General features: G+C 40.3%; 1 protein-coding gene and 1 long non-coding RNA gene across 3 annotated transcripts; both read left to right on the top strand.

The window, feature by feature from the left end:
- Nucleotides 1-1,940: 1,940 nt before the first annotated feature.
- Nucleotides 1,941-9,965, top strand: gal3st1b (galactose-3-O-sulfotransferase 1b). The gene is made up of 3 exons (XM_053644690.1): nucleotides 1,941-2,030; nucleotides 6,733-6,894; nucleotides 7,293-9,965. The coding sequence occupies exons 2-3, from the start codon at nucleotides 6,776-6,778 to the stop codon at nucleotides 8,434-8,436; spliced, it is 1,263 nt and encodes a 420-aa protein (XP_053500665.1). The 5' UTR covers nucleotides 1,941-2,030; nucleotides 6,733-6,775; the 3' UTR covers nucleotides 8,437-9,965.
- A 3,798-nt stretch (nucleotides 9,966-13,763) lies between these two features.
- LOC128620052 (uncharacterized) lies at nucleotides 13,764-19,530 on the top strand. Of its 2 annotated transcripts, none has more exons than XR_008388062.1 (4): nucleotides 13,764-14,046; nucleotides 15,295-15,350; nucleotides 16,906-16,954; nucleotides 17,081-19,530. It is a non-coding gene; the product is annotated as an uncharacterized LOC128620052 (long non-coding RNA). The 2 variants fall into 2 exon arrangements; XR_008388061.1 differs by having other exon boundaries at nucleotides 13,767-14,046; nucleotides 15,298-15,350.
- The last annotated feature ends 894 nt before the right edge of the window (nucleotides 19,531-20,424 follow it).

Raw genomic sequence — 20,424 nt, 5'->3', positions numbered from 1 at the left:
CATTATTTTTTTATTTTACAGTATTGCACTGCAGGAAGTATTATATTGCTCTCACAATGGTGAGAAAAAGTCAGTTAACAAAGGAAGACAGACAGACCATTACAACCCTTAAAAGTGTAGGCCTTTCCTTTAGAGAAATTGCAAAGAAAGCCAAGGTTTCGGTGAGTACAGTTTTCTTAAACCCCATCCAGCTGGTTCAACAAAGACTTCATGTTAAAACCATAATGAACTTTCTTTTACTTTCACACTCTCCGTTGTGACCCAGATGAGGACGGGTTCCCTTCCGAGTCTGGTTCCTCTCAAGGTTTCTTCCTCATACCATCTTAGGGAGTTTTTCCTCGCCACCAAAGTGCAAACACTTTTAAATGAGACACAAAATGAACAAGTTGATGAACGTTATTAGAAACTTAGAGAGTAAATGGAGGTGTATGTTTGTTACACAGACACAGACCCAACAAGACCCTCCATAATATGTGCCTTCAGACGTCGGTACAAGCTCTTCAGCGTCTCACACCTCACCCGACATACCTCAACATGACACGTGAGCTCAAATGAGGTGAAGGATCTAGAACTAAACTCAGTTTTGCCCTTTCCATAGCATGTCCATAGCTGTGAGATTTAAAGGCTTCAAACTTTCCAAAGGTTTTGTTGCAACCAGGCAGAGTGCAATTAAAAGTGACACTGGAAACACGTATATGCCTCACAAATGCATGGATGGTACACATGGTACTGCACGTGTGTGCACACAGTTCGTAAGTATACATGACGTTAATCTACCGCGAGTTTCACGACATGAACTGAATCAGAAATACATGTAAATCAATTTAAGGGTTCCTGTAAAAGAAAAACAAACTAATTTCGAAATATTACCATTTGTACCAAGTAATAATTCGTCGTAATAGTCGGAGTTCGGAGAACACTGACTTTTACAAAAAGTCTGTCTACAGTTGCACAGTCAAAAATATCATGCGAGAAAAGAGATTTTACAAGTTGAATGAAACATAATAAAAATAACAACAAAGAAATGATCTTATCTTGCAAGAACAGTGCCCTTCTTAAGCACTCAAAGTATATGCAGACCCTAAGAGGAGAGTTGGAGTGAAGAAATTTCCTTTACCACTTTCTGGAAAGAAATGAGGATTCATTTCGTTTCCCCTCCTTTAATGTATGTGCTTAACTTATGGATCATTCGCTGTAAATTTACAGAATTAAACTGTGTATTGATATAAGAGTATTGTACTGTATAAAATTGCCTGTATTTTAACAGCATTTTTTTTTTTACAGTGTAGTTATTTAGGTGCTGATGGTGGTCATGATCAGTCGTGTTCTTTGGTGCGAGTATGATATGTCAGTTTGGATGTCAGCAGTACGTTCACAAGCTACAGTCTGTTGTAATTTGACCCCATCCACGAGTTTCTGCTCTTTCTGAGTAACCCGGATATTTCAACTGAACTTTCATGACCCTGAACGTCTACAGCCACCTAACCAGTGAAACCCTGCCCTCTGTAGGTTTTCCAAAACCTGAATGAACCCAGGCGAGGTAAATGGATTACTACATTGCTCACAAATGAATAAAGTTTATTTGATGATTTATTTCATTTTTTGGCAGTAGGTTTTTCTGGACGTCTGGACGTCTACATTTCATATATAAAAATGCTTCTATTCCATACCCATGACAATAGACCTTGTTTTTTATTTATTTATTCCCCCCCTTTGTGCGTGTGTGTCACTAGCCATAATTATTACCCGAGACGAGAATCTGGTTGGTTCTCTGAGTGGAAGCTCAGCCCATATTTGTGCAAAAAAAAAAACAAAACAAAAAGAACACCAGTGTCCTACACTCACACACCCTTTTTCACAGAGCCATACAGGTAGAAAGTCAGAGGCAAAGCAGAACAGGTTCTTTGAGCTGGGTATGAAACTGTAAGCATGACATAAAGGTGTTAGAATGTCTCACGTTCTCAAACATTTATTCAGGACAGAGTTGTCCCTGACTCTCCTGGGTCTAAGTCAGGAATTGCGTAAATAAGGTAGGACAAATTCAAATCCATAATCTTTGATTGTAAGAAATTTAGTAGGCTATTAAACACCATTAGCCATTGTGTAAAACCTCTTATCGTTCGGTTCTAATAACCTCTATTTCAAGTCTATTAGGAAGATAGAAGCGTAATACACCAAACAATAATGGTATGCATTATATTTCAGCCTTTAAATGCCTTTTAAAAGGACCATGCGCTCTGATTCCTGCTCATCCAATGCTTAACAGTACAGCAGATTACTGTTATTATTTACGCTCATGAGCATTAGACGTGCTAGTCTACTATGTTCTAGCTGAGCACACAACACACATACTGTACACATGTTTCCATTCTGACAATGTGGGCTGTGTTTGTGTTCATGCTTTTTTTGTGTCTACCATGCAGAGCATTAGGGTGGAGTTTAGAGAGCTGGTGGATGTGTATCATATGTGTAGATACTACACATGTGTAGATGTGTAAATACTGATAATTATACTAGTCTATCGCAGTGTGAGATGTCCTCGGATATTTTCCAAGCCAGGGAGCCGTTTTTCAATTTTTCACAGATGTTGTATGACTAAATTGTTTGCTCTAAAACTATTCCAGGGCCGTTTCTCATTTCGTGGATGATCTTGACCTAAACTTTCGATTTAAAACTATTCCAACTATTTTATTTATCAGTTCAGATCTCAGATCTCAGGTTCAGATCTCAGGTTCAGATGTCAGTTCAGATGTAACACACTCGATATGTGACAAGGGCTTTCTTGATTTTCTTTCCAGTATGTTGGTCAACAAAATACAGAACTCATGTTGTTAATAAGGCCAGACTTTATTTTGCATACCTTAGGTCGAACATCAACAATGCAATGACTCTGTCAAAAATGTGCCTTTCCTGTTTTGAATAGGTAGTTGTCAGGCAAATATATTTTTTCATTCTTTGCTATCCTTGTTTTTAATCCTTGTTTTAGAATTCCTTTCACTGGCAAGTTTAAAGCAACATACAGTGTTCACTGTTATGAAGAATGAAGTTCAAGATTTACGTTCTTTTTTTTTTTTTACACACCCCAAAGCTACATTTATTTCATGCCGGTGATTAAAACATGATACATATAAAATTTTTCACCATTTCCCTTTCTTTAAAATGATTACCCTACCTTGTTTTCCTAACCAAATGTTCATGTCAATCCATTTGTTGAGCTGTTGTCATTGTTGTCCATAAAAAGTAGAGATGTTTAGGCTTTTTATAAGTTTGCACCAGAACGTGTACTTTATATGATCATGGAGATTTGTATGCAGAGTAATTCATTTGTCAGCAATCTTTCCTTTATGTTTTTTGCTAAAGTGAAAGTAAATACAGTTAGACCTTAAAAGATGATCAGATTTAGTAGAATTTAGGCCTACAATCATGAAACAGGAAGCTTTTCAATATAGGTTTACACCTTCAGAGGTCAGGAAGAAGACATCCTGAAGTAAAAATGAACGTGAATTCAATTGTCACAAAGCAGCTTTACAGAAATCTGGATATACTGTAGATTTAGATCCCTGATGAGTAAGCCAGCTCTAAGAGTGGCATGGAAAAACTCCCTGAGGTGACCTGAAGAAGAAACCTTGAGACTCAGAAGGGACCCCATCCTCTTCTGTGTGACACTGGATCATGCGATTAAAAAAAATCTTTACTCTTCTTCAACTGTATACTTGTTGAGAGGATGTTCAGTATGAGCAGATTGTGAATGAGAAACTCGTCCTGGGACGATTACAGGACAGTCTTTATGATTACAGCAACAGCTCTTGGGTACAAATCAACAGTGGTGTGATTATCCAGTGGATTAAGGGTGAGACTTAAGTGTATGTTAAAAGTGTAAGTCCTATCTGTATTCTCTAAACATGTTCTGGATAGTTTAAATCAGAGCTGTTCAACAGGTAGCCCCCGACAGCCGTTTTAAACAGACTGCTGGTTATTAATATAAAAAAATAAACGAAAATAAAACAAATTCAACACATTAAGTTTATGCAATATTTTGCTATAAGAGTCCCGATGAGGTGCGTGTGAGCAAAATGGCTTGAGATGATGGTTTTGGTAAGATTATGGTCAGCAAAGTGGTAACTAAAGATGAATGAATGAATGACCGCTGAGATGTGTTTGTTTTCACACAGCCACGGTGTATAATACAGCACACTGACGTGTGTTTGTCTTTCTCTTAACTCATTCTGTCACTCTGTCTCAGCAGAGGAGGTGTATAGCTCAGCATAATGGGTAGTAAGTCCTGTCTAAGCAAAATGCCACGGTATGTGCATATTATATACTTTACATAAGTAGGTGCATGAATAACAGCCTACGGGCATTCAGTGATAGAAATCTCAGCCTACTGTTATCAAGGCTACTATATTTATTATTAAGTTATTCGATTTTCTGAATGGTCAATTGAATTAAACAGGTTTAATCCCAAGATAAATATCTAAAAAAAAAAAAAAATGCGTGGGGCTGTAAATAATCTCAAATTGGGCTTGTTCTGTTGGTGAAAGTTGTGTATTTTACACCGTTAAAAAAAGGGGTAGGGTAAAATTCCAGAGAAAGGAATTTTGAAGAATATTCCCACACTTACACTGACATAACGACATAATGGCGTATGGGTCCAACGATAACATTTCCACTCAAACACGAGTTATGAGGCATCGCATTTACTGTGTTGCACATGTAAGAAGGACATGGAATTCATTTTTAAGGACATTGAAAATTTTATTGTTTATAAACAGGAAAACATTTGACATGTCAGTTAGTAACATTAACAGAAGTTTGAAAAGAATCAATAGTTTGACGCTCGAAAAATCTCAAGATCTTTTAACTTGAATATTTCAAGATTAGTCTATTTTCAATCCAATCAAAAAAGACGTGTTCAGAACAATAAAGTCGAGATTTTATTGGGTACAGAGTGCATCACTTGGAACAGGATGACATTGATAACACCTTACATTAATCGATATATTTAACAATATTCACTGTAATGGTACGTTTTATTGCCAATCGGCTGATATACATTTGAATGGCTGCAGTTTTCATGGAGCGGACCAGTTCACAAGTACCAAGAGATCATCTGCTGACAAAATTTGGAGAATCCCTCGACATACAGTAGCTCGTGAAATATCATTAAACAGACTGGTTTTAGTGGTTATCTTGGTTAGAAGATGAAAAGTCCTGAGAACGTTTTCAATACTTGAAAAAATAAAATGATATTGAGTAAAAGAGGAAAGCATTTAATTTTTTTCACATGGAAAGAAAAGAAATGCTCTTCATTTTTATTTTTTCCTGACATGCTGTATGCTATAACCTAGACACAGTATACTGTACACTCTTTCCAAATGTGCTTCATTTGCACACTCTTGACTGTAAACAGTCATTCTTTGTGATAGTGAATGAATGAATCTGACTTTGCAATCGGGAACTGGAATATGGAAGTAAGCCTTTTATCCAGTTTTAAATGTATTAATGTGTGCTGTGTAAATCCTGACTAATCTGAGACACACAATAATAATAATAATTATTATTATTATAAGCATAATTATGTTAGTTTAAAAGGGCAAATAGCAAATATTTTTATGTACAGAGAGAAAGGGGGAGGGAAGAGAGTGAGAGAGAGAGAGAGAGAGAGAGAGAGAGAGAGAGAGAGGAATATGTTAAAAGACTTTTAGCAATTAGCTCAGATTTTAGCTTAGTCATTCACAGAATAACCAGGAAGTCCTGTATTTAATCTGCTGCCCAAACAAATGGGGGTTTACGTCCAGCAGAACAGGTTCTCTGAGCAATTTTGCACATGATGAAAAAACAAAAACAAAAAATAAAAAACACACCCTGAAACTGGGGTTGGTCAATACACGCAATTACCGTTTATGGGTGTGACTAGCTTCATATTCAGTTTTCCTGCTAGCACAGAGGTTCTCAAACTTTCGTGGAAATGACTCCAAATGGACATCATCTACAATCCCAAGTCTTGACCACCTCATATTTATTTTTAACTTCCAGATTTACAATATAGGACTACTGTAATATTTGGAAAATTTTATTATGAACCGAAGAGGACCTACTTATTAACATCCAGTGATCCGACCAGAGATATATCTCTGTGGCCTGAGATGGAGAACTTTGGGCTGACCTTCTCTGTTGGAAGGAAATGACATGAACGGACGACAGTGTATATATCAAAACAGTCAACGTATGATTAAAGCGTGTATTTTGCTGCTCATATTGAGACATGTTTGGTAGGGTATAACAATGGTTACTATATCAATAACATGGTTCATTACTGAGCGTGTTTGCTGTGTAAACACTTCACCCGACTACTTTAAGCCAGCCTTTTTAGCAGCATGGCTTTTGGCATGAATTCAAACACCAATTGTTTAATAGGCCTCATTGGATGATACAAATCATAGCTCTATCATCACAGCGGTTTGATCCCACATGCTCCACTCGAGGAAATCCCTAGAACCAGATGTACATTCACCACTACATACCTTTCGTATTAGATTTAGTCATATTCATACATAAACTATTCTCTAGTACATTTTTAAAAATGTATCACAAGTGCATTAATCCTTGTACTAAATTTGTCGTATACGTGACTGTATAATGTATCATGATAATGAATTATAATAGCTAGACTTTTCAGAAGACTAACCTGTAATAGAATTCCAAGTAAAACCCACCATCTTTTTGTTCCAGGTTGCCTAACGTTTGGGAATCAAATCTGGAGGGCGTGTAGAAAATGTTCCATCATCTACCCAGGTCAGGTGCACACAAGCTTATGTTGGGTTTCCTGTTTACCTGCATCACGATGATGTTGTACTGTTTTTCGACGCCAACATTCCAAGCCAACACACCAAGGTTTGTCATTCATGTTCTTGAGGAAACAAGAGACGGGTGCAGGCAGTTATGGATAATTGTTAAATTACAAGAGTGTGATATAATAACTGCATTGTTTATTGGTTTCATCTGGCCAAATTGTAGTAAGAAGTAAGACAAAACAGAAACTTGCAATTATTAAATGAACTGGATTGGAAAAGCAATAGGTTTTTGCTGGTTAGGAGGATTTCTTTATTAAATCAATGCATAATAACTATCCCATTTTAAAATCACTGTATCTCATTCCAATTTAATTAAAAAAAAAATAATAATTAGGATATGCAAACTCACTCCTAGTCTGGGTTAATATCCTCATAATAGCTGTTCCTCAAATAGCAAGTAGGCCTAGTAACCCTGTACTACATCTATCTTATACACAGATTTCCAGTGCCAGCTCCATGTGCAAATAAAACCCCGCCATCTCAAAAGAACAAGGGCTCGTTCTCTTCAAGTGAGGTGAAGCACTGTGTGCCAAAAGTGAACCTGATGTTCTTAAAGACCCACAAAGCAGCAAGCAGCACTATTCTAAATATTCTCCTGCGTTATGGGGAGAAACAAAGGCTGAAGTTTGCTCTCCCCAATGGTCGCAATGATTTCGCTTATCCAGCTACATTCACGCGCACGCACGTGAAGGATTACAGGCCAGGCGCATGCTTCAATATCATCTGCAACCACATGCGTTTCAATGCTCCTGAAGTCGAAGCGCTTCTACCGGCCGATGCGTTCTTCTTCACCATCCTCAGAGACCCGGCTCTGGTCTTCGAGTCCTCGTTCCATTACTTCAAAAGGGTTGTGCCCTTGATATGGAGGATCCATGGTGAGGATAAACTGACAGAGTTTCTGAATGATCCCCAGCTCTACTTTAACTCAGAAGGCTTCAATTCCTTTTATCTGAAGAACCCTCATTTTTTTGACCTTGGCTTTGACAACACATTGGAGCCAGAGGATCCGACAGTGGACAGTGCCATTCATGCAATTGCGGAGCGCTTCCAGCTCGTCCTGATTGCTGAACATTTCGAGGAGTCACTCATTCTGCTCAAGGATGCACTCTGCTGGCAGATGGATGACTTGCTGTTCTTCAATATGAACACACGCAGGCCTAGTAGTGTGTCCCAGCTCACGCCCGAACTGAGGGTCAAGGCACGTGAGTGGAACAGCGTTGACTGGAAGCTCTACCGTTACTTCAACGCCACGCTCTGGGCCAAAGTGGACGCCTACGGGAGGGAGCGCATGCAAAAGGAGGTGAAGAAGTTGCGCCAAAGGAACAGCGAGATGGCAGCCATCTGCATTAGCGGTGGGATGGCTGTGGAGGATCAGGACATAAGGGACCAAAGCATGAGGCCCTGGCAGCCTGTTGGAGAGAGCTCTATTTTGGGATACAACATGAAGAGCAACATTGAGCCGCAATACAGGGAGCTCTGCCGAAAGATGCTAACGCCTGAAATTCAGTACCTAACAGACCTGGGAGTAAATCTGTGGATAACCAGATTATGGGGCTGGTTTAAAGCTTTTTTAACATTATGATTTAAGGAAATAGTGTCATACTATATCTGACCTCACAATGTGTTTTATTTTATTGTTTTAAATGCTAAAATGCTAAAATATGGTTGAAACATTTCATGACTTACAGTGCCCTCCATTAATGTTGGCACCCTTGGTAAATATGAGCAAAGAAAGCTGTTAAAATTGTCTTTATTGTTTAACTTTTTGATATTTAACTTTTCTTCAAAATATTCACAAAAACACTCATTGAGCTCTCATGGAGATCAAACATATTTTATTTAACTTTGTTCAATATAGGTGTACAACAATTATTGGCACCCCATGAATTCATATGGGAAAAATATATTTGAAGTATATTCACATTGATATTTATATTTTATTTTGTACACCTGGGTGACTAGGAACAGGAAATTGTTCAACCATGACTTCCTGTTTTCACAGGGGTATAAATATGAGGTAACGCATAGGTCAAATTCCCTTAGTCATTCATAACAATGGGTAAGTCCAAGAACCCCATAGAAACCCTGTGGGGTGAACTGAAGAGGAGAGTCCACCAGCGTGGACCTCGAAATGTGAAGGATCTGGAGAGGTTCTGTCTGGAGGAACGCTCTCAGATCCCTCACCATGTATTCTCCAACCTCATCAGGCGTTATAGGAGAAGACCCAGAGCTGTTATCTTGGTGGGAGGGAGGTAGCACAAAGTATTGACTAAAAAGATGCCAATAATTGTTGCACACTTTTTTGATAAACCTGTGTTTTGTTTGCTATTATTTGATATCCATGAGAGTAGAGTATTTTTTTTTAAATTTTGCACAAAAGATCAAATTTTATACAATAAAACAAATGTTCACAGCCTTCTCTGCTCATATTTACAAAGGGCACTGTAACTGGTACAAGAAATGCCAGCCTTGCAGTAAATTAGCACGTTTCATAATTATTGTGTGTGTGTGTTTTAAAAGGTAAAATATTTTGATAGAACCTAATATGAAATTTCCTATTGTCACTATTGTTTTAGAGATAATCAAGAGAAGGCAAAAAGTATCTGGTCCACACAAGGTCCATAAGACTTTTCTTTCCCCAACTCTTTGACTGCTGCTGACGTTTCCACCTTCTCTGATGAGATCTCATTTGCCAAGGTCTGTCAGTTTCCCCCCTTCCTGTCCCTACTCCTACACTGCACAGTCTGTTTCCCCCCACTTTCTCCCTAGCCCAGTTTTCTCGTCCTTCTACAGAAGCTTCTCTTCTCCAGCAATCCTACCACCTGCCTGCTAGATCTCATCCTTTCCATATTTGGACCTGGCAAGACCATCTCCCCTTCATCAATAACATTGTAAACATCTGGTCATGTATCGACTGCCTTCAAAACAGCGAGTGTTAAACAGGTTCTGAAAAAGCCGTAGCGTGTGCAGTTGTGCCCTGCAATGGCTTGGCATCCCATCCAAGGTGTCCCTCACCCTGTGCCCCGAGTTCCCAGGGATAGGCTCCAGGCTTCCCCATGACCCTGTGTAGGATAAGCAGTATGGAAAATGGACAGATGGAATGTGCTGTATACTCTCAGTGATCTATCTTTCCTACCCAGAAGATCCTAACCAGTCTGACTTTAAAGCTTTTACACTCCACTGAGAAGCTTCATGCCACTAGATCAGCCAAACTATCATCAGTAATCATCCTTCTTGAACTCTCAGCAGCCTTCAACATGGTCAAGTCTCTCCTGTCCACCCAAGGGAAAGAAGCCTTGGAATCAGTTGCAGTGAGATGGTCATACCAAGTGTTGTGGAGAGGATCCACATCACATCTGCTGCATGCAGACTCTCCATTGGTGTTCCACAACGCTCAGTTCTCGGTCCTCTTCTATTCTCCCTCTAAACCCGTTCTACTGGGGAGGTCATATCCTCACATAGTTTTCATACCTCTGCTATACTGATGATGCTCAAGTCTTTCTCTCCTCTTCAAAGTAGGATGTTGTTTAGCTTACCCAAGGATTCAGATACAGCCCTGCTCAGATCACACCATCTGACAACGCAGGCAACCTTGTGGTACTTCTGTTCAACCAACTATCCTTCTGTCTTCAGGTTGCTAACCTGACTCTGTCATTCGAATTTCAACATCACAAGGATTTCCACAGACATCACTCAGGTGCTTAGAGCCCTACTCTAGCTTTTCCACAGCCGAGTCACCATCTGCATTCACACAAAGACGGAAGACCTACCTCCTCGTTAAGCATGTAAATTAGCACTTGACTTGTACTGTTTTTTTTTTTTTTTGCTACCAACTTGTTATGCTAACTCCTTAGAGGAGTTAGCACTAATTAAAGAGAACTCGATTATACTGTTTTTGTTGCTGTATACACTTGTGCTAACTCCTCAGGGGCAGTTGTGGTTCAGTGTTTAGGGTCCTAGGCTGCTGCTCAAAAGGTTGCGCTCTGCTCCAGAGGCGCTCTATCATGGCAGGGTGCACCCTGATCCTAGCTTCCTGACAAGCTGGAATACATGAAGAAATTTACATGAAGAATTTGACTGGACCATACGTACGTGTGACAATAAAGGCTTTCTTTTCTTTCTTTCTGTTTCTTCTCTCACAGCATTTTAGCTGTGAGACCCTTATTTCTGTAAGCCACACTGGATAAGGGTGCCAACACATGATCAGAACAAACAGAGATAAGAAGAAAAGAGGCCCATTAGGAAATATGTCATTTTTTTGACCTTAATACCTGTGTTTGGTTGATCATATGTTCATGAACTATCTGAGAAGGTGTAGCATGTGGTATGATAGAGAATTTTGAGGAGAGCCCTACATTCAGGAAGAGGAACCACCAGGTGGTGTGCACCAGCATTAAGTCATTGTGAAAGCCTTCAATTTTTTTCTCAGTGCTGCTCTGGGACAGTGTTACACAATTATAGTCCTTTTGGTGGGCCATAGACATTCAGTATACTTATGGTTCTGGCTTCGTTTCATTAGTAACCTATATTCACAGGATCTATACCAGTCTAAGACAGGAAACACCTGCTAGAGCAGTTAAAGAAATTACTATAGACATTGAGGTCAGTAAGAGTGGGTCAGCAGATCCAGATTTAAACGGCAATCACAAATCAGGTTGCATGCGAGTGCTGAAAGAGGTAACTAATATGTAAATGTACTGTATACACTCTGATATGTTGTTTTAACATTGGAAATAATTTCCATTTAAGTTTCCCCATAGTGAGTATGTCAGTGATCATAATGTTTTTGCAGTACAGTGCCTTCTGTGCCATCACCAGATGAGTCAGTTCCTTAAAGTAGCACATCAGTTATGTTTTACTTGTTGTACCTATTTCAGGAACTGAATCATCTGATGACAGCACAAATAACAATGCAGTGGACCGTGAGGAGAATGGCCCATCAGTAATTCCTAGAGAAACTGGACTATTCTACTTTTTTTTTTTTTAACTTCAGTGCTTTAAGTGGTTCGTCTTAGATTACATAATCGTCATCATTGACAATTGAGCATGTTATACAAGCAGTGGTGGCTTGAGGCGTTCTCTCAGAAGCCCAACAGTGGCTCTCTGGAAGCTCTGATGATCTGACCACACAGTCTTATGGTCATCGAGCCATAATCTTAACCACTTAAGCCACATGGTTTGTGAATGTTTTCAAGTTCCGATATAAGTGAACATAATCTATGGGCAAACATAACAGGTTTCCTGCATTTCACAGACAGTAGCAGACAATCAGCTGAAGGTGAGAATGACTCTGAGAAAAAAACAAAACAAAAAAAACAAACATCTTCCAACGAAATCTAATCAAGTGACCGATACACCGAACACCATCCAATGAATGTAAAGTCACCAAATCAGAAATAACTTGGAAAACGTTATTGGTGTGTGGGTTTGAATTTGTAACTAATGAGCCGTCAGTTAGATAAGTGAATAAAAAAACATGGATAATCATAAAAACACACTGTATCAATGAAAAGAACATTTTTTAAAGAAAGGGGAAGCCAAAGAATGTTCATTTTCGTAATAAATAAAAACTCCCAACTAAAATGAGCCAAAGAAGTCTCAGCATGCTTGACACATTTGAGCTTGTTAAAGAGCGGGACTTGGTGGATGAGTTTGTGAGGTGAAAACCAAGAAAGAAGACTGCTTTGTGCATATCACAGAGCCGACTCGAACACATATAATGGTTGATATGTTATGTAGGAACGTATGCATTTTATTGTTGGGTTGTGGGACAAAACGATCAGGGCTCTATGTATTGGTTCAAGCATAGCAGGGTTGGGAGGAGAGCCTTGCGTTGATTTCTGGCAAGGATACCAGAATTTACTAATCGGTTCCTGCCCTTAAAACTTCTACAAACTACATACTGTAAGCTATACGTTAAAAGCTGTAGTCCCCACTGGATAAGCCAATTCAAAAGCACAAGACTTACTGGTTCACCAGTGTCCGGCTGCAAATTGTTTTTATCCCAGCAGGATATCCGATGCATTAGCATTGTTTGTGCAAATTTACTGCCAAGTTGCAACATGGTTCCTGAAATTGACTTAAGAAAAGACCATGGAGCATACTAGGAGAAAATAGCTCATTTTAAAGACATGTCCCAGTGTTCTGTGAAGTGACATGACAACATGACCGTGACAAATTAGTCACTACATTGCTGCACATGAACTGAACTGATGTGAATGGATATGATTGAATGGAGAGTACAGTCATCATATGGGTGCTGTTAACATGCTGGAGACTATCATTTCCCTATATATTGGATCAGGATCAGACTCAAGGATTGTGGAATAAAATTCAGAGGCATTTGGTAAATGGAGTTCAAACAATTTGAGCAAAAAGAAATCATGCAGTACATGTAGAAATATACTGTACTACCAGCCGGACGCTGAGGATGGCACCAAGGAGTCAGAAGACTGCATATATATAAAGCTTAGTATCAGATGACGTAAATAACTGATAAACTTTTAATTAAACATTTAATAAAACGACACTTACATTTTTTACATTTCTGACGATTGTATATTTTTCGCCGAAATACAGGATCCGTGTGTCTTTAAAGGGCAACGGCCGTTTCAGTTCTAACCAATAGAAATCAAGAGCAGCCACCTCTTCCCGACCTTATTGGATGACTGTAAACAAAGCGCTGTCCAATCAATGATGGTTTCCGGCCGGAAACAAACTGTTGTCCTGTGAGCGCGCCTTTTGGCTGCGCACGCTGATTGGGTGCGCTCCAAACCAGCTCGCTCCTCCCTGTATAGGTCTACTACATAGGGTGTAAAATAACTAAATCTACACCCTATATAGTGCAATTTGTATGAATAACGGCCCGATTTGGGACCGAGCCCTTCCCTCGTCAGACTGAGGGGAGCCTGGAGGACTCTGCCTGCTGCCGTGCCGAGTAAGCAGTCTGGCTGAGGCTGCGTTGCAGCCCGAATGGGGCTCCCGGCCCCACGCCAGTAATATCAATCCGAATTAGCTCAGTGTGGATTGTAATCTGCAGCACTGACTACTGACGAACTCTTTGAGGTTTTTTTTTTTCCGGAGCGTTTTCATATTCCACACACAGGGCTGCATTTCACTCTTTGAAGCAGCTCTGAAAAGCAGTCGGTGGTGGAAACTTGGGTTGAAACGGGACAAGAACAAGATTTTAACTGTAAGTTTACATCCAGTCTGAAGTCCTAAATTGTCCTTTCAGACTAAAAGCGGTGAGACCGTTTCTGTGCGAGCTGTTGATTAGTATTTGGCACGAATGCAGCTTGTCCATGTTTCATGTGAACCATGATTTAATGGCACTGTATCTCTTGGGTCAAATAAGGACTTCACAACTCTAGTGACTAAAAAAAAAAAAAAAAGCTCGACAGTCAACTTCATTTCAGTGCTCTTTTTATTATTATTATTATAAAATTGGGGTCGTTTGGTGTTAAATACACAAGTCTGAATACGGAACACTGGATAATTTAAAACGACTTCATTAATGAACCCCAAACCTCTTAAACTGTCATTCTTCAGTTAGCTTTGCTAGCTACATCCATCAGATATGATTAGCCGAGCTTAGCTTAGCTTAGCTTAGCTAGCAGGCTGTTTCTTTGTTCCTCGCTTCAAAGCGTTAAGTCGTGTATTTGTAGAAGCGCGACATGGAGTCGGTAAATTCAACGCGTTTTTAAGGTCGTTTCTCGGACCGGTGTGAAAACCTACTCATCTTTTGTCGAGTTTAATTCGAATTTAAGTTCGTTTTCAGCAGCGCGAGCGAAGTCGGTTGAATCGTGTATGCTAGCGTTAGCATTCCGGGGGGGAAAAGAGTGGACACGGCTAATCGCTGTGCTTGAACTTTAACGGGCTTTTCTTTGAGGGAAAATAAAAGAAGTGGAATAGTGTTTGTCCGAGCGCCTCTCCTCGGATTAATCCAGGTGGGAAATGAGCTGTCTTGCTGTCTGTAAAATGTGCCAGACGGGTTAAATTTAAACCAGCACACGGAGGTTTATATAACTATACACGACGCTTTATGAGAGGAATTTCCTCAGGAACTTTATGCTGACGCGTCGCGTGGGGTTTTACAGGTTTGTCGAGTCAGGAACGCGACTCAGGCTTGTCTCAGAGATTGATTTTATTTATTTTTCTTTTCTTTTCGGGGCTCCAGCAGCTCTATGGACTACCCGCTTCTACATTTAGGCTGCAGGGGAAGATGAGGTCATGCAGGCGGGCTGCGACGTGCCTGTGTGTCTCCCATTTTAAAATGCTCTATGCGTCCACGCGCACTCACGCGCGCGCACACACCAAGGGCAATGCACAGCCTGTTCCACTAAAGCTGCAACCTTTTTCCTTTCACCAGAACCCATTCTCTCTCTCTCTCTCTCTCTCTCTCTCTCTCTCTCTCTCTCTGTGTGTGTGTTATTTTGTCTAGCAGAAATCTCCAATCCTCTGCAGTGCAAGAGCCGCTCGTGCAGACCGACAATCATGGTGAGCTCATGCATTATTTTTCAAGGATTTTCTTTTATATAATTAATTTGTTGTTGCATTAAAATCTGCTTTGGTTGATGTGTTTCCTTTCTCTCATTGTGGTATTTTTTTTGTTTGTCTGTTGCTGCATGCAATCATGGTTGTCATTTTTTCTTTATCATTCAGGTTATCTTTTGATAGCTCTCTAGTTGCGTTTATTTTTAGCTCTTGTTTGGTGGATGCATTTATATATTCCCTTGTATGGAATTTCCTCTCATCTAGTTTGACTCTAGCAGTACCAGGCACTGTCCGGCGCCATTGCTATTGCCTACGTTCCTGGCTCAGCTGGAAGTTTGCATTTTCCTGTCTCTCTCTCTCTCTCTCTCTCTCACTGTGTGTGTGTGTGTGTGTGTGTGTGTGTGTGTGTGTGTGTTTGTGTGTGTGCGCGCGCACGCTGCAGCAGCAGCACTGAGGGTTCATCGGGTTCGCAGTGGCGGGTTGAGACAGGACGGGAGGGGGAAGAGGAGGGAAAAAAAAAAGTGACCTCTTTTTACTTGGCTTGGAAACGCTCCAGAGCTGCAGTCGGGGAAGTGGGATAGAAGGGATTTGAACAGGTGCCGGGCCGTGCTATCGTGGCCATGTGTGCTTTGCTTAAAGATGATCAGTTTTCTCCACTTGTCACTTAGGAATTTTTTCATCTTAAGCCCTGTTTTAATCGAGTTCAAGCAGGACTAGAGGTCGACCGATGGGCTGTGGATTTTCACCCATAACTAAGTCGGGCGGCACCTGCCCATACCCGATTAATCAACCGGCAGTTTTTAAAATGGATACCGAATGAAAATACAACACTCAAGTTTAAATGTTGCTGAATTTTATTAAATTAAAAAATACAGTACTGACTGTACCCTGAAAATGTATTGTACTTTTTATAATGAAATTAATATTAAAGGTATACATTCAAACTGAACCTAAAATTTATGCCCCGAAAAAAAATAGAGACATCAAAAATTAATAATAAAAATTTAAACAAAAACTTCAAATAACACAATAAAATTTATCAATGGTTTTCATTTCACCTCCAGAGGCTGCTCTCGTACCGTATAATGACTTCCCAGCTGCTCCGCAACGGATGCGACCAGACTATCGGTGTGGATTTTTGCAGATTACCGCTAGTTCAGAAATCGGTTATCGGTGCCGATTAATCTGCAAGACCGATCAGTCGGTCAGCCTCTACTCAGGACCGTTACACATTCCCACATCCCTTTGGAAGGGTTTGTGGTCTGATGTGTTAGACCAAAGATCAAGTTACAGTTAGTCTATCCCTCATCTGAGGGTGATGAAATAACAGCCACCCCTAAAGGCACTGGCTTTGATTGCTGCTTAGCTGATTATCCTTTGCCGCTCTTTGTGCACCAGTCAGAAATGCGTAGCTGTGAGGCAGAGGTTTCATGTCATTAGCATGTGTGTCTTGTTTCTCATAACAAGTCACTGCATTCTCTTTACCTTGACCTGTTCTACAAATATACCTAATTCTTCATACCCCTCACCCCCCCCCCCTTTTGTGTTTCTCTTCAAGCTTCCTGCTGCAGAATTGAACTGACAGGAGCGATGGAGGCTCCCCAGAGGTATGTTCCAGTACTCTAAATCCTAAAACAACGAGCGTGAAATTAAGTTCAAACAGAAATCAGGCTGGATGTGCTGCAGATGCCTTGGCACGTCACTTCCTCTCCTTTTTCTTCTCTTGGTCTCAGGGTTAACATCTGGGCCCCTGCGCAGGCCAGGGCGATGGGGAGCCACAGCGAAAACTCGACATTCCTTCAGCCTGATGTAGGATAGAAGTGGTTCGCTAACATGGGGTCTCCTTTAACGGAGTCCGAAGAGCCTCCCTGTATAATTTCCTTTCCTAAATTGTGTATATTCTCATTTTTATGCTGTGTGGTAAAAATGAAACATGACTCTGGGGCCGTTTTCCTCCCCGTCTGTGTGATTTTTTTAATACTATGATAGAAATGCTCGGGACTCTAAGCCTTGATGATAAGTTTCATGTTCTTGGGAGGTCACAAAGTAGCACCAAACGCCACAAAGCACCTAGTTACAGAGCTGACAGACTGGAGCTGTACAGACCCGCACGTCTGCATCGTTTACAACCTCCACAGGACCGAGAAAACCTGCAGCAGCATGTCATCCACTTGTCCACTACCTACAGAAGCAGGATCCTTTTTTCTTTTTTTGTTTCTTTCCCCTTCCCTCCCTCCAGTGTTGGTACCATCGTGTTCCTCCACAGACTCTCCGAGACTTCAGTATTGAACATGTCCCAATATTATTATCTTAGTCACACTTCTAGGGGCAAAATATTTCAGGAAGGAGAAATAAATGATCTGTATTCCCACAGGATAAGTACACACTTTTCCAGCACACACCCAGACACTAAACTCATCAGTCAGTTCGTCCCTCTGTTCCTCCATTTATTTTTTATTTCATATCCACCCTTAAACCCACAGCGACCGATCTTGTCTTCATACACTAAACTACTGAACCCTATAATCTCACACTCAACAGTATTTACTGAGGCTAAGAGTCCCCAATTCCCACGCAGTTACTAGATGCTTTGTAGTACATAGTAAATTTTTTTTTACAAAAATTTTAACCTTTTGCTTTGATTAAAGTTTTTGTTTGGCTTCTTTTTTTTTTTTTTCTTTTTTTTTTTTCCTTTTGCTTTGCCAGTATATTAAAGTGTAATCATGTGCGTTGTGATATAGAAGTAGCTGTAGAAACCGCATTGTTTCCTTGTGGTAAGTGATTGAGATGCTGCCACGGATTTGAGACACTGATGAATGGTGCTATTTTGGACTTTAATCTGCTCCTTGGTAAGGTAGCTGAGATGGTTTTTATTTCATGTCTTCACGTCTGGAGAAGGCGTTTGGTTCTTCGTCGTATGGTTGTTGTAACTTGGTCTGGATTGACTCCCCCTCCCCCCCTCCCCCTTCCCTCATTCCTCCCACTGTCGTTTCTGTGCGGCTTTCTCTTTGGATTAAAAAAAAAAAAAAAAAGGATGCACACAAAGTCCACGAAGAACATTTTTATTCTCCGAGGAGATCTCTTTCAACACACTGATCGCAAAAACAAACAAACAAACAAACAAACAAACAAAAAAAAACAGCGGGAGCAACCACAAAACTGCAATTATTAATGTTTTCCCTTTAAGGTCAAGAGCTGATGTGATTGATTAGTCGCACTTACTGGCACTAGATAATTTGGCAGTGGTAAAATAGCATACCATCTGTGAGCGGTTTCTCCTCGTCTAGGAACGTATTTAGCACTTAAAGAACGCAAAAACGATGGATCTTTGGCCAGAGAGTTGTTTTCTTTTGAGATGTCTTTCGCTTAACGTGTAAATATATGTCCACCCAGGAAACGGCACCGTTTGAAAGCCTTTCCTGTAGGACAACTCCAAAATCATACCTTTCTGGGAAATTGTCCGTGGATAGGTTGGTTCAAGGCTACCGATCCGCTGCATCGTCTCCACCAGCTGCTAATTAGAAGATGCTTCTAGCAGCCACGACCCTCACATCTCTCAGATCATACTGAAAATGTAGCACTGATGAATTAGTGTTCGATTTTTTTCTTTTCCTTTTCTTTAAACGAAGGGTTTTGTGAATGACTTGTAGGTCGCCTCGAAGATGGAAACCAAAAAGCTTTATATTTATTTTTGGGGGTAATTCAGTAGCAAAGTGTCGTCCTTCAGTATTTGCAGTTTTGTCTTTGCTTCCAGTTTAACGTATACTTTTGAACGATCCCGATTCAACGACCAACTTGAAAGCCCACTTTAGTTTCTTTGTCTACCCCTTTTTTTTTTTTCTTTTTTTTCTTTTTTTTTTCTTTTTCTCCTCCACTATAGTGGGAACCTCTTCCCAGCTTGCTCTAGATCTTCCGTAGTGCATCAGCTGCATGCTTTCCGCTTTGATTTGTTTTCATCTTCATCTTGACTGTTTGTGTTTTCTCTCATAGGCTAGGTATTCTAGCTCCTGTAAATAGCATCAGTTAGGTAGGGTCTGCTGTATTATGTTGAAATACTATAATTATTGGTGTAAAAAGACAAAAAAAAAAAAAAGTCGGCTCGTGATCAATAACGAAGCTCTCTGTATTGTACGAGTAATTTTGACGATTTAAGCAGTAGTTCAATAAACATGCAAGCTCTCGAGGTGTTTTTTGTGCCAGTGTTTTAATTTTTTCCTCCGTACACATGGGAAATGGTAACTTGTGTGCTCCTTCAGGAGAAATTTATTAACATATATTAGTAGGTAGTATTTGGGATGCTTTTTTTTTTTTTTTCCCTTCTTCTTTCTCCCTAATGATGAAAATTATTCCCTTGTAAGTATCGAGTCCGTCTAAGATGATCAGTTGTACACCTGCTGCCTGTCTGGCTTTGATCAGACCCCCAACATTTATCTTCATATTGATCTGTAACGGTTGAGCACGACTGGGTTATACGGGTGGCCCGGTTACCAGGGGTGGGTACCTTTTTTTAGCCCAGGTAGTTTACACTGTCTTTTTGTACTTTTCATAAGGATCAGTGTCTGATCTCTCAGCTCGGATCTGTTCTTCATGTGCGGCGTTAAGCTCGATCTCTCTGAGTACACGAGCCCCTTCTCCATGACAAGTTGTTGATCTACGAAAAGCATTATCAATAATTTAATTCAGCATGAAATCTTAGTCTCTAACTCGTGCTCTGTCACACAGTACAGGGTGGAATCTAAACTCTACAATAACCAGTTTTATTTGAAAACCGTCTTTGTGGTGACCTTCTCCAGGGAAAGAAACATCTCTCAGTTTTAGTCACATGGAAACATCGAGTTGCACAATGCCTCACTGACCTCGACCCAGTCAGAGCTAGTCCTCAACACACACACACACACACACACCTTAGTCTTTTGGTTTTTCTAAGTTCATTTTCACAGTTTGGAAAATGCCAGCACGCACACACGTTCTCTCTTTAATATGTGTCGTTTTTACGGAGGCTTTCTGTGAGGCAGGAGGTGTGAGCTCATGACATTCTTGACTTTATCTGTATAATTGGTTATGAAATATAAAATGA

This window comes from Ictalurus furcatus, chromosome 16, assembly GCF_023375685.1.
Source record: "Ictalurus furcatus strain D&B chromosome 16, Billie_1.0, whole genome shotgun sequence".
Classification (NCBI taxonomy): domain Eukaryota; kingdom Metazoa; phylum Chordata; class Actinopteri; order Siluriformes; family Ictaluridae; genus Ictalurus; species Ictalurus furcatus.
This window is presented reverse-complemented; position numbering and strand designations above follow the sequence as displayed.